The sequence below is a fragment of the Callospermophilus lateralis genome, chromosome 6 (genome assembly GCF_048772815.1).
Source record: "Callospermophilus lateralis isolate mCalLat2 chromosome 6, mCalLat2.hap1, whole genome shotgun sequence".
In the NCBI taxonomy this organism is placed as follows: domain Eukaryota; kingdom Metazoa; phylum Chordata; class Mammalia; order Rodentia; family Sciuridae; genus Callospermophilus; species Callospermophilus lateralis.
In genome coordinates, this window is record NC_135310.1 from 24,044,323 (window position 1) to 24,060,980 (window position 16,658).

Genomic DNA, 16,658 nt, shown 5'->3' on the forward strand with positions numbered 1-16,658 from the left:
TCTCCCCTCTTCTTTGTTTTCCAGTTCTATCAAAGACAAATTTTGTTTTATGGAGCAGTGTCTCAGCATCACTATGCTGTGAGTGATATTTTACATGTATTATCTTATTTATTTTATTCAATTTCCCACATTTCAATTTTAGTGCTTCACTCTTTAAGTCTTCTACCTCAATCTTGTTTTCCGTATGTTATCTTTATTTATAGTCTCTTTAAAAATATTACCTTTGCATCCTTTTGAAATTCTGTGTGCTCCTAGTTCCTTTTAGAGTTTTTCTTCCTAATTTCTGTTCATATTTTTAATTGTTTTCACATTTTGTTGCTTTTCTTGTCATTATTCGTGGTACTAGGGATCAAAGCCAGGGCTTCATCCAGGGCTGGGGGCAGGTTCTCTACTGCTGAGTTATACCCTCGGCCCCATTCTGTAGTTTTTAATTTCCTTGATCTTAAATTAGCTTATAATAGTTCACTTTTCATTACATTCATACTTAAACTTACTTTAACTTTATATTTTAATTTTGATATTTCAGGTTTTCTTAATTTTCTCTATTTCTTTTGTAATTTTACTGTAAATTTGTCTTTCTTGCTTAGTTTATTTTGCTTTATGCTTTTGGCTAGTAAGTAAATGACCTTGGGAAGTGGCAGTGAAGAAAGTCTACATCCTCTGTCCCCATGAACTTGACACCAAGGAAGTGGGTAATCTAACAAAAAGCAGGGCCTTCCTGCAACAGCTCAGGATGGGGGCTCAGACTAAATTAGTTAGATAATCAAGGGCAGAGGGAGCTTAGAAAACCTCTAACAAGGGTACATCCGGATTACATATCATGGATGTGACGGCCTACTATACAGCTATTATCACCAAACATGGACATGTCTGAAAGTGAAAAAGCAAGTTATTCAAAATCATGCTGGGTCAAGAGGCCTACAAGAAGCTGGTCCCAGGCAACTTACATATGTATAAGAGATCTGTCTGCAAGTTAGGACCAAAGTTAATTAATATCATCTCTGCAGATGATAGATATTTATTGACTGAATGATCAGTAAGCTCAGGGGTTATTTCAGTATAAAACAAGATATGTCAATAACTATGTAATGTTTTGAACAAATAATAATAAAAATTTAAAAAAAAAGAAAAAAATAAGTATAAAACTACATCCCCTGATGTGTGACTCACTTTCTTGCTGGGTCAATGAGGCAAATGCAGACAGGAAATTGTGTTGCCTTTATAACTAAAGTGGTTGGTTTGCATTTTAGATTACTTAAGCACTTATAGCACACAGATGTTAACTTTTTTGGTATTATTTAATTGTTTTTGGTTCTGGAGGAGGGGATGGAACCCAAGATCATTCTGATCTTTTGCCTCTACATAATGGAATAATGATTCCATTAAACAGAGGTAGCTCCAAGGACAAAGAAGAGAATGCTGAGGTTTTTTTTTTTTTTTTTTTTAATACTTTTTAGTTGTAGATGGACCTTTATTTTATTTATTTATTTTTATGTGGTGCTGAGGATAGCACCCAGTGCCTCATACATGTTAGGCAAGTGCTCTACCACTGAGCTACAACCCAGCCCCCAGAATGCTGAGTTTGAGGAGTCTGTGGGGCTTTTAGAAGAGAGGTCAATAGATGATAGGATAGTGAAATCTGGAGCCCTAGCAACATAGGCTTTAGCCTAGATCTTTGGATACAGATTATTGAGTGAACAGCTCAGGCAAATGGCCCAGGTGTCACGTGGTGCAGGATGGAACCACGGGAGAGGGCAGCCTAGGATAATGCCCGTGTGATCTCTTGACACCCCCATGACATGTGTGGACAGGTCCCAGATGAATGCATGGTAAGCTGACCCCCAGCTCCTCAAACCAATCTTTTTCAAAAGTGAGATTGTGAGTGGTCCCATAAGCAGAGCAAAATGGTTCAAGGGCCAGCTGGGACACTGCCTACTCATCCTGACAGCAGGTGGGGATCCGGGGTGATCCTGAGACTGCTAGTTTGACTGTGTCATCCAAACTAAGGAGAACTGTTTAGTCATCTGTGATCAGTCTTATGTCCATCAAAGTTTGGAAACTATCACCATAAGGCAGCAACATCTTGGATGAATGAGGTTACCTGAAAAGAAGAGTTAAATGCAGCATTGGCCATTTCATGTGTCCATGAGTGAGCAAACTCTTCTGAGTTCATGAAATATATAGAGAGAAACCTGTATTTTTATGCTCCTGAGCACTGGGAAGCATTAAACGTCCCTCCGACTTTTCCTTGGTTGCTTCAACAATCTGATGACTTATTTCTGCATAGTGTGCAGGTGTAAGTAGCTCAGGGCAGGGCAAGTACTGCCAACCAAGCCCACACAGGGCATGCAGGTCTTTGGCACTTCACAGCTTCTTTCTCTGTCAAATTAATCATAAGGGGCTGGGGTTTTGGCTCAGTAGTAGAGCACTTGTGTAGAATGTGTGAGGCCCTGGGCTCGACCCTAAGCACCACATGAAAGTAAATACATAAAATAAAGGTATTGTGTCCAACTACAACTAAAAAATAAATATTAACAAAAAAAAAACGAACCAGAAGATTTGCTATTATAAATTTGAATGAACAAATATTTCCTTTTAGTTGTCTATTTCAATAAAGTCTAAGGTGGAATTCAATCACTTAGAAGCTACATAATATATCTTTAACTTTATTTGAAGTATAAGCTATAGTATTTATTTTGTTTTTAAGAATTGCTGGTAGTTTTAAAGATGAAAAAAATGTTTTTGAAATTTATTCTAAATAAAAAAGTAAACCTAGGAAAGAAAAAGTGGACTAAATGAAATGAATACCATCATTCTCTCCAAGTTTATCTGTTAAAAGATAAACAACAGGAACACAGAAAAAGGAATAACATGTATATCTTATCAGACTGTGAAAGTGGCAGGCCTTTAATTGTTTTTTTAATAAAAAAGACCAAGGAAAATAAATTAATGTGCAAATCAATATAAAAGCTTTGAGTTAGAATCTATAAATGCCTTTAAATGTTAGGCACAATTTCCAAAGTTTTTGTTCTACTTACTATAGATTTATACCATAGATTATCATAATATATAATTTTATCAAATTATTCACAGGGCAGGAAAGAAAGAAAATCTACCAATTTCTGATTATAACCATTGACATGATCTGCTGCCAAATGAGCCCTTATGATTTCCATTTATTGGTACAGAGATGAAAACACATTGAGTTACTTCACAGAAAGATCTACTTTTAGTATTTTCAGCTTCCCCTTTCTACGTGTTGACCCACCATAGCCATCACTGCTTCCTACCCTGTCCCCCTGGGGGTCCAGGTCTCTTGCTTTCTGACCTACTTCCTACATAGGAACAATCCTTCTTTCTTCCTTCCTCTCTCCTTCCCTTCTTCCTTACTTCCTTTCTTTTTTATTTGATTCAGCAACTCAAATTCATTTATATCACTAAATCTATTCCTTCCCAAAATATTTTTTAAGTCTTCTGACTCCGCGTTCACTCTCTTTCCCCACCTTCCCCTCTCTCTCATGGTGCTGGAGACGGAACCTGGGGCCCCATGCCTGCTCTCATCCAGAAGGAAAGGATTCCTTTGCCATTGCCAGGTCCTCCAGTGCATCCTGCCTGTGCATGTTTAATGTAGCACTGGAATCCACATTGGTGAGAAGAGAGGCAACTTTTTCTAACAAGGCGGTGGTTTCCTTTTGGAAATGAGAACTGGCTGCAGAGTCGCTTCAAATATTAATAATGGTCAATGCAGGGAGCCAAACTCAGAGGCTCCCCTCCCAACGGGTGCAGCATCAGGTGATTTCTTTCCTCTCCCAGGTGGCTCCCTCCTCCCAATAGCATGTTCTAACATCTTGCCACTAGGTAGCATTTCTTGTTTGACAGGTTCCTTTCATAAACCAGATTACAACGATGGGTGAAGACTATGAAGACAGACTGTTACCTTATCTATGCCCTTTTAAGGGGGCATTAGCTCAGGGTGAACCACAGGGCAAGGCAAAAGAATGAACTAGTCAAACATTCTTACTGGCAAGAGAAATTCCTGTCTTAGTCACATGGAGGCTAAGTAATTTCTTTTTATCTCAGGGTGACATTCCTTGTATTTGCTCTCTACCCATTGGAGAGTCAGTGCTCGATTTGGTTAGAAACAGGGTTTTAAAAGAGTTGCAGCCCGGGCTGCTGGCTGCAGAGTGACACCTGGTGCCAGACAGAAGATCTGCTGGGCCAGGCAGAGTCACGATGGGGCCTTGCAGCCCAGCTGAGCCCACGATGCTACAAGCAAGGGCAGTCTAGAGCTCACCATTCTCGCCTTGTTCTTTAGCCTCTGTGGGGAAGGGACAGCCTTGCAGCTGTTTTTCTGTAAAATATGCAACAGTGAAGCATCTTTGTATTGAATAAGCATATGGATCCCTAAACAGTGTATGGGGGACGACTACCCTGATATACTCACCGAAATGGACAGTGGCATCTCGGGCTGTCCTCACACACAGTGACTTAAATGATTGAGGACATGTTAGGACATGAAGTCCAAAGCTGCCACCCTGAAGCACAGCCGGTAGGCAAGTAGCATACATAAATTAAATCTCTTTTTTGGGTGCTGGGGATCTAGTCCAGGGCCTTGAGCATATTAAAGCTCGTGTCTTACCACTGAGCGACACACCCAGCCCCCAAAATATTTTCAAAAATGTTTCATTTCATTGTAACGATAAAAAGGAGAATTCACTTACAGATTAAGCGTAGTTTTACAACTTTATCTGCAATCAACTGAGTTTATACCTTTCCTAAGATATTTCTTCCAGGATCTGCCTCACAGCACTGTATCCCAGCCTCTGTCCCCAGTCTTGCTTGTGCCTGTGACAATCAATATCTGTGTTCAGCCTTTTCGTACTGCCCGCTGAAGACACTTATCAGAAGCTGAGCAGATGTCAGCACCAGATCTTGTGCTTCCAGTCTCCAGAACTATGAGCTACATAAACCTCCTTCCTTTATACATTATCCAGTCTCAGATATTCTGTTATAGCAACAGAAAATGGGCAAAGACTGTCTGCCTCTCTCCAAGTACTTTTTTCTCCATTTCCTTATCCCATCCCCTTGAGGAGACTGATGCCTGCTCCTGGAAACCAGCCCCATGCTGGGCCCAGTGTCCCATCACAGGGATCCTCCATGAGAGGGCAGACCAGATATTGTGCTTTAGGCTATAAAACTGACTCGTTCACAAAGGTATTTAAAAATCACTTATGACAGAAAACAAATTTCAAATGTTTCTATATCAAAAACAGAAATATCTGAACACAGATTATATAAAAGATATCATACAAGTGCTAAGATCAAAAAACAAATAATATGCTTTTTATGGTCCTCGAAAATCATAAAACAGCCTAGTAGAGGAAGCACCCTAGCATGGTGAAGATGGGTTCATTGCTGGCCCTAGGAAGGCAACTGACACAGATTCTGCTGCCACAGAATTAGCAGCGTTGGGGTGCAGGTGGGGGTGGGGCTGTGCTCTGAAATCCATGCATTTTCACTGAGTCCAGGTCTCCCAGCAATGACAGAGCAGCAGGTACACTAAGGCACCTGGGAGACAGTGGACACTTGTGATGGTTGATCTTGATTCAAGGACTTACTGATGGCAGTCTAGAAGTCTTCCACTTGACCTTCTCCCTCTGGTTTCTTTTGGGGCCTGTCCTGTGTGGGAGTTGGACACCACTTTCAGCCCAACCTGGATTCTCATTTCTCCTCACAGGCATTGACCTTAAAAAAATTGCTGCATCTTGACTCCCTCCTGGAGTCGGCTTCATAGAAGACTCTAACAGAGGGGCCCCATCCAGAAAAGTAGTGCAGGGGAAATAGCCAGCCAAAGTAGCCAGAGATGAATAAGAAGAGAGTGTGCAATGAGATGTGTCAGGGTGAGGCTGAAAGCAGACACGGATTGAATCCTTCAGGGATTCAATCCAGCCTCCCTAAGGAGTTGGGATTTTTATCCCATCACAGAGTCTTACGCAAATGACTGCACTATTCACAATAGCAAAAGGTAGAAGCAACCCAAATGTCCATCGACAGACAGATGAATGGGATAGATAAAACATGGTATATATATATATATGATGGAATATTACTCAGTTTTAGAAAGGAAGGAAATTTGAATACATACTACAACATGGATGAATCTCAAAGGCACTTTGCTAAGTGAAACAAGTTAGACACAAAGGAACAAATATTGTATGATTCCACTTCTATGAGGTAGCAGAGTAATCAAACTCCCAGAGATAGAAAGAGGGATGGTAGCTGCTGCCAGAGGGTAAGGAGATGCTGTTTAATGGTTCCAACTTATCATGGCTCAACTTCTGACTTTTTGACTTTACAATGGTGTGAGATTCATCTGCATTCAGCTGAAATCATACTTTAAATTTGAATCCTTACCTGGGCTCATGATACAGGGCAGTGGCCATGAGCTGCCCCTCCCATCCAGCCACACAATCACCAGGGATAAACAACCCAAACTCTATGGTGGGTTGGGTTACTCAGCTATGATGCTTAGAGGTTACGTGGATTAAATGCATTTTCTACTTAAGGTGTTTCAATTTATGATGAATTTATTGGGACAGAATCCCATCACACTTTGAAGTGCATCTGTGTAGAGTTTCAATTTTGCAGGAGGAAAAAAGAGCTCTGGAGATTTGGCTGTTCAACAATATGAATGTACTGTACAATGGAACTGCATACTTAAAAATAACTAAGATGATAAATTATGTTATGCACATTTTACTTCAATTTAAAACAACATCATTGGTGATGACCACAACAAAAAAAACACCATGACCATGGTTTGATATGGAGAGTGGACTGCAGGGTCACAACTAGAGGCCAGGTGGAAGCTTCCATACAATTGTGATCAAAATAACAGAAGCAAGAGGAAGACTGTCTGACCTGGGTGAGTGGTGGTAGGAGGGAGAGTGTGCATGGATTTTAGGAGAGAGAGGTAGGGGAGAAAGGAGGCTATAGCAGGTAGGCTGGTTTGGTCAGTGGAGTAAAAAGTTATCAGTGCTGCCATTTGCAAGGTAGGGTAACAGGAGAAGCAGGGGATAGGGGATGATGGTGGGGGTCTTTAGATTTAGATAGATTGTAGACAGACATGTGAGTGTGTGTAATTGCATATATATATTTTATATATATATATAAAATCTTGTATGCTCTGTTATTTTTTATTCACTTTATTTTTCATTGCTAAAAATCCAATTCATGGTCTGGCACACACTAGGCAAGTATTCCATCTGAGATAACCTTTCAGCCCCACACACTCTGTTGTTTTTACTCACTATTGAATATTGTCGGAAGCTAGGATATAGAGCAAGGGATATATCTCGAGAGTTGGCTGTAGGCCTGGTGTGGTGGTAAATGCCTGTAATCCCAGCAACTGTGGAGAGCAGTGATTTGAATCCTGGTCTTTCTGACTTCCTCGTGGCTGCATTTGCACTGGGAACTGCCTGTTCAAAAGTGCAGTCAAGATGGCCCAGTTGCTATGGTGACACCAGCCAGAGGAAACTGTGCAAAGGCTCAGAGTTATCATTTGGGACCTTGAGTTTCGGCACCAACTCCCAGGGATAGAGAATTCTGAGTATAATAAGATGACCCTGATGTCTTGTCAGTCCTACATCCTTCAAATTGCCTGCTTTGCTGAAACTTTCCCACAAATAACCTTTTGATGAAACCTATATAATAGGTACTGAGCTAGCTCTGACTCACTGCTTCTCCATCAGAGAGCAGTGTCTCAGCTGGCCCCATCTTTCTCTCTCTCTCTATGAGTGTCTGTGTTTATCTTTTTTTCATCCCTCATCTCCCCTCATCTGGTATTTCCTTAATTAATGGCCACTGGATGACAGAGATAAGAGGGCCACAGACAGGCAACTCAGGAGGCTGAGGCAGAAGGATTACAGGTTCGAGGCCAGGCTCAACTGAAAGAGACCCTAAACAACTTAGCAAGACCCTGTCTGAAAATAAAAAATAAAATTTATAAAGGAAGGAGCATGTGGCTCAAAGGTTAAGTGTTCCTGTATTAAATCCTTTGTTTAAGTCAGTTTTTTTTTCTACTGTGACTGAAGTATCTGACCAGAATAATTGTAGAAGAGAAAAAGCTTCTTAGGGGGCTCACGGTTTTAGAGGTCTCAGTCCATAGACAGCTAGCTCCATTCCACTGAGCTTAAGGTGAAGCTGAACATCATGAGCATCATGGAGTCAACTGTTAACTTTGATTATAACTGGATGTTTCCAACTATCATACTGATTAAAAATGAATGGAGTACTTGATGTAGTTGGGGATACTTTGCATATTTCAACAGAAAGTAGAAATATGTTTGATGGTAGATAATAGAATGCTGAGATTTACTCTTAATAACAAGACCATCATTATTTTGTGGTGTGGTAAAGGGAGGCAGCTCACATGATAATCAGACAGCAGAGACTCCACTTGCCAAATACAAATGTATGCCCCAAAGCCACACCCCCAATTTCCCACCTCCTCCTGCCACACCCCACCTGCCTCCAGTTACCACCCAGTTAATCCCAGCCCAATTGTTTCTTCTCTGAACCCTCTCACATTGTCTCCAATGTGAGCTTTTAGCGACACCTCACATCCAAACCATAATATCTCTGGTAGAAAGAAAAGGAAAGAAAGGAAGGAAGGAAGAAATTATTTCGGAGGCTTAAAGTTAAAATAATGACAGAAAGTATATTGTATTCTTTAGAAAGACCATTAAGAATTTTCAAAGGATAACGTTGAGGTCTTGATACTCATTTTTTTTTTTTTCCAGGATGCTACTGGTTTCAAAGCATCCCTTATAGTCTCATTCAGAATATCAGTTCAGAACATCTTTTTTCTTACCAGTGAACACACGATCTTTATAAAAGCTTCTAGTGTATAAAGATACTTGGCAATTCTTTATAATGTGTTGGTAATGAAGACTCTCAGTATTTATGTGATGGTAGAGTTACATTCTAGATCCTATTCATTTTATATTTCTGATAGCCCTTCTTTATTTAAAAAAATCATAGTTGTAGATGGACATCATGCCTTTATTTTATTTTATTTATTTTTATGTGAGGCTAAGGATTGAATTCAGTGCCTTGCGCATGCAAAGCAAGTGCTCTGCTACTGAGCTATAGCCCCAGCCCCTAGCCCTTCCTTATTGATTGCAACTGTTTCCAATTCTGCTCTCAAATGTAAGTCAACTGTTAACTTTGATTATAACTGGATGTTTCAAACTATCATATTGACTGCACATGAATGGAGTACATGATGTAGTTGGGGATACTTTGCATATTTCAACAGAAAGTAGAAATGGTTGATAATAGGTGCTGAGATTTATTCTTAATAACAAAACCATCATTATTTTATTATTTAAAAGATATGCACAGGATTCAGCAGTTTCTTGTCAAGATTTGAACTTTTTATGGTACAACTGGAAAAATATTTGTATATGACATTGAACTTACTCTTTTTAAGTGTAAAGGCATTGGGTTAAAAAGAAAGCACTATTCTCTTTCCATATTGTTATCTTGAAAGGTCACAAAATTATTCCTATCATGTCATGGACCAAATATTTTTCAGTGATCTGTCATCTTACCCTGGACACCAATACATCTTAGGTGAGCCCCTTTCCCTCTCAGGATGTTTCTGGTGTTGTCATCTGCTGCAGACTGGCTGGGCACAAAATCACGAGCCACTTAAGCAGGAACAAACTTTATTTTTGAAACTGTCGCCAATGCCCCGTAGGCTCCCGGGAAGATTGCTGACCGATGCTCGCGGCGTTCTCCCGGATCCCAAGAGGAAGTTCCTCCTCTGGAATTCCCTCCTACCACACTTCCCCAACCAATGGGAACTCTCCAGGAGTCCCGTAGCAGGCCAGGTGAACAGCAGGAGTCCAATATCCAAATGAATGCAAATCTTAACATAATCATATCATCTCAATGGCTTGCTGGCATCACCTTTCAACCAAAAATGCCATGCATCATATTACTTGGCTGTGGTTCTTAGCAGTCATCTACAATCCATGGCTTGGCTATGGTTGTAAGGTTTGGCATTTGGCTACTTGGAAGTAGTCACTACATATGTTAAAACACCTTTAGAAGATTTCCACTTTCTGCTATTTAAGGATAGGTTGCTTTTTGTGATTGTTTCTTTCTTGTCCTACACTAAATGATGTTTGTGTTTGAACTTTGTACAAACACAATAAGGTTTTTTTCTCACCCAAAGTCACCCTTCAGAGTTCACCAAGTGAGCCTCACATGGTTGGGGAAAGTCAACTCTGCAGCATCTCTTGGTGACCCTAAAGTTCCTTTTCCAGAGGAAAAAACTGGCATATCACCTGCTGCCTGGGTTGGCAGTCAGAGCCTGGAGGACCGGGCAAGGATTTGGGCTGGGACAACTGATGTCTTCTCCATGAGTCTGTGATCCAGTCTCGACAATCTAGACCTCCATCGGGGACTCTCTGACTCACATCTTGGGAAAACATCAGGAGAAAGCACTTGGCCAAACTGAGCAGAGTAGCTCCCTTCTGTTTACCTGCTTTCCGTGGAACATATTTCTTTTTCAAACATAGGAGTGCAAAGGAATTCAAATACCACTATGAAATACCATCATCTAAAAAAAAAATTTATCATTGTAGGGGAAAAAACTCTAATGTTCAAATAAGATAGGATCTTGGGTTATTTATTCCATTTTGTTAAAGACTGTTAACAGAAGAATAAGTTCTTTATTTTTTTTCTTCCAAACTTCATACCTATTTATTTACTTGGGTCATTAAGAGCTCTCTCAATTGAAGAGAAAATTCTGTAACAACAATGAAACATAGTGTTTAACATGTGCCAAGCACTGTTTTCCACACTTTTACATTTTTGGTTATTTACTTCTTATAACAACTCTATTAAGGTAGGTGTTATTATTCCCATTGTATTGATAGGAAACTGAGGCTTGAATAATGTGTTCAAGTCATACAGCTAGTTTATGGCAGTCAGGCTTTAAACCTCAGCATCGGATCCATAAGCTATAATCCTACCATCATGCCACACTCAGGTGGCTACTAACCAGGAGAAAGAAAAATCCTTCCCTTTCCATAGGCTACAGTCTTCTCATTCTCTTGGTACAGTCAAGAGAAGTCTTTACTTAATTCTCCAAGTTCAAATGAAGAATTTTAAAAATACACAGAGCCTAAACACATTTACTCTTTTTCTATCAATAAATATTTATTGAATTAAACAAAATATTTGTACATGACTTTCAACAATTTTCTTTTTCCAAAATACTCATTTTGATGGAAAAAAATCTTGTCAAAGGTATTATTTTTAAGAAAAACTGAATATAGAAAATGGACAGCAAAAGATCAAAATGCATCTCCTGTCACTTGATTTTGTGACCACACAATATTATTTTGGGAGCACAAACATTGACACTATATTCAGCAAATGTATTTCTTTTTCTTTAAATGATCCAGCACATTTTAAAAAATCCCATCTTGATAACTCTATGACTTTTTTTTTTTTTTTACAAATGCCTATTTACAGACATTACTTGTGCCATTTAAAACTTCAGAAAAATAATGTCTGCTTTTCTTTCATCATTGGATCAATGTGTATCAGCAAAGACAAAATTAGTGAAACTATTTCTATGAAAACTGAAGCCATTGCTAGTATTGTTTTGTATTTCATTATCTACTAGGTTAGATTAATGAATAATTTGTCCTGTCTGGAGTAAACAACAACAACAGAAGTATACAGCAAATATTTAAAAATATAACTTAAACCCTTAGTAGTTCGAAAAGTCAATCTTCTCAGTTTACTGTAAGAATTAGGATAATTCGTATAAATACATGATTTACAAATTATAAAATACTCTAACATATTTACTTTTATGATGATTCTAAACAAAAAAGAATTTAGGGTTTATATATTTTTATTTTGAGATTTATTTATTTATTTATTAGAGAGAGAGAGAGAGAGAGGGAGGGAGAGAGAGAGAATTTTTTAAAATATTTATTTATTTTTTGGCATACACAACATCTTTGTTTGTATGTGGTGCTGAGGATCGAACCCGGGTCGCACGAATGCCAGGCGAGCGTGCTACCACTTGAGTCACATCCCCAGCCCAAGTTTTATTTATTTATTTCTTTGCAGTACTGGGGATAGAACCCAGAGCCTCCCTCATGCTAAGTATATTAGGATTAAAATGAGTCCAGTTTGTGAGCTGTCTTTTCTTGTGGGAAGAGGCTGGAGGACTCCACTTATTTTATTTATTTATATATACATATACATATATATATATATATATATATATATATATATATATATATATTTTTTTTTTTTCCTACAGTGAAAACTACCACAATGGAACTGTATGAAGACTCTTTCCCTTGCTGTAGGGAGAAGAGTATTAAGTCAAAGGGGAAACATATCCTTGGAGTTAGCTGGAAAGAAACTGAGAGAAATCTGAGAAAAGTCTGGTGGGACCCAGTTTCTACAATTGTCATATTTACACCATGAAATATGTTGTAGGGCTAGACTTACTTGGACTTAAGCAGGTCAGGCAGTGAATCCCAAAGAGTTCACATTCTACTCTTTCAAAATATCTCGTCTTCTGGAGGGCCTGAGAAATATGACTGCTGACTAAAATTGCTTCTGTATTAAATAAGGGATAAAAAGAGTTAAGAGTTGACTCAGAAGAAAGACTAGAAGCATGGTAAATGAAACCAAATCTCCAAAACCTGATGACTTTGCTAAGCTGTTGTAACTCAGGAGAGAAAGCAAGACACCTGTAGCTAAATTCTTTGAGTTTATCATTTTCCCCCTGTGCTCAGAGATCCATTTAAATGGTGTAGCCTCAAGTAGCCTAGTGGGGGAGAAAATTAGTAATAATTGAAAAAGTAAGCCAATATTTAGATGGTCAAGATACAAATGTTTAAAGTGGATATTTATAATGTGTTTTAAAGTTTACTTGAAAAACAGAATTATTTCATTTTAAATTACTCTATCTTAACATACAAAAGGAATGGTCTACCATTGAAACAAAAGTACTATTTCCAAGAACATAATTTTATTGTCTCTGGTTCCATGTTTTCAGCCTTTAACACTGTCTTTACTAACATAACCAATGCAGAGTTTTTCAAAATATAATTTGGATCCAAATTGGACTATGAAGAAGCAGATTGAGGAAGATAAACTCAAAACAGCCAAACTAACACCAATTCTGCATTGGTTATGTTAGTAAAGACAGGAAAAGTGTTTTTCTTATATACATATTTACAAAGTAAAGATAAAGCCAATTGGTCATTATGTACACGTTAGTGAATATTAGTATTTTACATTTACATACATTTGTGTATATGCAATCAAGTAAAAAAGTAAATTTTAAATAAATCTTATCTGTGAAAATACATAAAATATGACTGTTATATACTTCTATTTGAGTGCTTCTTCAATACTCAGTGCTTAAAATTATTTGGAAAAATAATCACAAAATCTATTGTGGTGGAAGGTATTAAAAGTGAAAGAACTATGGGATAGTAAGCGTTCCATGTGCTTTTATCGTTACGGGAGGTGAGGAGAAAGGTCTACCTCTAGGCCCAAATCACATATCATAAATCAGATGACTCGGAAATGCAGAAAACCCATTTTTTCCCAAGATCAATTTCACTGGAAATTGGACAGAACCAACACTTTCAGGACAAGACAAACGAATTTAAGTTTTGATGATGAGTTCATACTGTGAGTGAATGTAAAATTGACCTTCTCCTTGAGCTTCAACAGGAAGCGTGCTTTGGACATCAACCCTATGGTCAGGTCCAACGTCAGTTCCTTAACCTTTGGTGGGAGAGGAAAGATGCAGTGTCATTTAATAATGCAGTGTCACACAACTTGCCCTGTACAACTTGACTAGGAATCTGTCTTTACCGAAGAAACCTTGGAAGGTATCAACTATCTCCTTCCGCAACAGCTGGGTTCCAATTCTTGAGCCTCTCGTTTCTTCTTTTCTAAGGATCTGGGAGCCTCTCAGGCCAGTGCAGAGGACCTGGCCTCTTGACGGTCCTTTCGAGGGTGGCTCGGGCTAGGGATGGTGGTGGAGGTGTGGGCCAGCTGCTAGTTGAGGCACGGGCAGCAGCAGCAGCAGATGGTCCAGCAGGGGACCTTCCTCTGGTACTGCAGGGTCTTCCGCACCTGCGCCTTGGCCTCGCCGGTGTAGTCCAGAGTCTTCTGCACATTGAGCTCGATGACATTCAGCGTGTCTGCCTGCTCCTCCACCAACACTGCCATCTGCAAGAAGAGCTCATGCACGTCGCGGATGCGGTTCTCCAGTCGCAGCAGCTCACGATGGCGGCTTTCGATCTCGTTGAGGGCCGCCCGCGCGCCCTTCACATCGGCCAGCAGGTTCTCGGAGAACACGTCCCACTTGCCCTGCTCAAACATGTCCTCGATCTGGTCTCCCGAGACGTCTTTGCCCATGATCTCCAGCTGGCGCTGGATGCGGATCTTGCAGTTTTCGCGTTGCTTCATCTCCGCCTGGTTGTACTCGTGCATGGCCTGCTGGAAGGTGCGGGTGAGCGCGCTGTACTGAGCCTGCGAGATGCGCGCCACCGCAGAGTGCGCCCCGTTCTGGGCCTCGGCAGCCTGGCTCAGCTCCTTCATGGCGCGCAGCTTGCGGTGGATGCTCTCGCCCCGAGTCTTGATGGCCTTGGCAATGGAGTTGGTATCGCGCTTGATGCTGCTGAGGCGCCTCATGGACGTGAGGAAGCGGACGTTCTGCTTTCCCAGCCGCTTCACGTCGGCCATCAGCAGCTGATTTTCATCCTGAATGTCCTGGATGTCTCGGTACAAGGACTCCAGGATGTGGTCGGTCTCAAACACGAAGTCCTCATGGGGCAAGTCGAACTCATCATCCCCATCTGGGAACTGCTGGTCATAACTCTTGGACAACTCCAGAAGTTCTGCTAGCCGGTCCTTCATGTTGCCTGCAAAAAGAGATGCACAGGTTAAATTCCTCTAGCGACAAACATTCGCATTCAGAGGACTTGAAGCTTAAAGAAAAGTTCCGATCAGTGCTCCTAATTCAATGCACCGAAGAAGCTAGATGTTCTCTAGCATTTTGCTCACAATTAAAAAAAAAAAAAATATGACTCAAAGGCATGAACAGTTGTGTTTTTACAGCCTATAGGCTTCTGCAGTTCAATATCACAGGACAGCAGAACTCAATCAGCAAGTGAAAATTTTAGATTGCTTTGGGAAACAATTTCTTTTTCTTGCCTTCCAATCATTGCAATCAAAACAGATACAGAAAAAAATATGAAAAGTCTTGTAAACATAGGAATTTTTCCCCCTCCTTTTTTTCTTCCTTTCCTCCTTTCCATCCTTCCCTCTTCCTTCCTTCCTTCCGCCTGCTCACTCTCTCTTTCTCTTTCTTTCTATTTTACCCCCAGAGCCACTAGCATGCTATGCAAGCACTCTGCCACTGAGCTACACCCAAGCCCCACTGGGACTTTTGAATAAGAACAATTTATAAGGTCTTGGGACCAACACTAAATGTTCCTAATTTTGTGTTAGCATTAATGAGCATTCCTTCCTGTACAGAATAACTCTTAAAGTAGTTATCGTATAAATCACAGCTTAAATTTTTTCCTCTTAAAATATTGTGAAAATAAAACATTCTTGAAGTAAAACCACAAAAATATAAACAGATTAAATCTAAAAAGAAAGTACAGTACAAAATTTGGAAATAGATGCCAGGTGTGGGCTGGGGATATATAGCTTAGTTGGTCGAGGGCTTGCCTCACAAGCATAAGCCTCTGGGTTCAATCCCCAGCACGGGGGGGGGGGGGGGAAAAAAAAAAAAAAAAAAAAAAAGCCAGGTGTAATGGCCTACACCATAGTCCCAGCATCTGGTAAAGCTGAGGTGGGATTAGTGAGTTTAAGCTCAGCCTGGCCAACATAGGCACACATGGTATCAAAAAAAATTTGACATTTTCTTACCCCTGTCTCTAATATCATTCCCTAATTCCCTAATGGTAAACATCATTAACAAAACTGTTTTTTTAAAAAAACTTTGTATATGGAAACTTCAATCATACATAGCCTTACAGCAATAATAGAACCACTCTCATTTATACATTATGCAGCAATATTTGCCCACTTTTAATGTTTTTTTTGTAACAAGTTGGCAGCTCAAACAGAATTTCTGATAATTTCCCTGCTTATCAAGGCAAAAATGATGTTCTCTATATGCATATTTTTCTACTGAAGTGACAAACTTTTATTTTTAGTACCATGCATATAAGCCAAAGTAGGAGATATTTTGCCCTCATACGTGAGACTTCATGGCTAAAGAGATTCTCTTGCTATATAATTTGCAGAAAAAAGTGGGAAAGTAGTAGTGCTTAATGGCTGTAAAATCTATCAGCAATTTTGATCTCAAATTAAAAGCTTCTTTCAAGCTGAGGTAATCAATTTTATATAGTACCACTAATGGAATGCTGACAAGCTGGATTTAGTGGTAAATGGAAACTCGTGACATATTAACCACAGCCTCCCATCTACCATGATCATTATTTACATAAATTAAGCAGAAGCGTTATTCTATGGTAGTGATTTTAAAGGTAATACATTTTCCTGCTTAAAATGTCATTTCT

General features: G+C 39.6%; 1 protein-coding gene across 1 annotated transcript; it reads right to left on the minus strand.

Moving 5' to 3' along the window:
- Nucleotides 1–13,404: 13,404 nt before the first annotated feature.
- Nucleotides 13,405–14,982, minus strand: Stx11 (syntaxin 11). The gene has a single exon (XM_076859669.1). The coding sequence runs from the start codon at nucleotides 14,980–14,982 to the stop codon at nucleotides 14,119–14,121; it is 864 nt and encodes a 287-aa protein (XP_076715784.1). The 3' UTR covers nucleotides 13,405–14,118.
- Nucleotides 14,983–16,658: the final 1,676 nt, after the last annotated feature.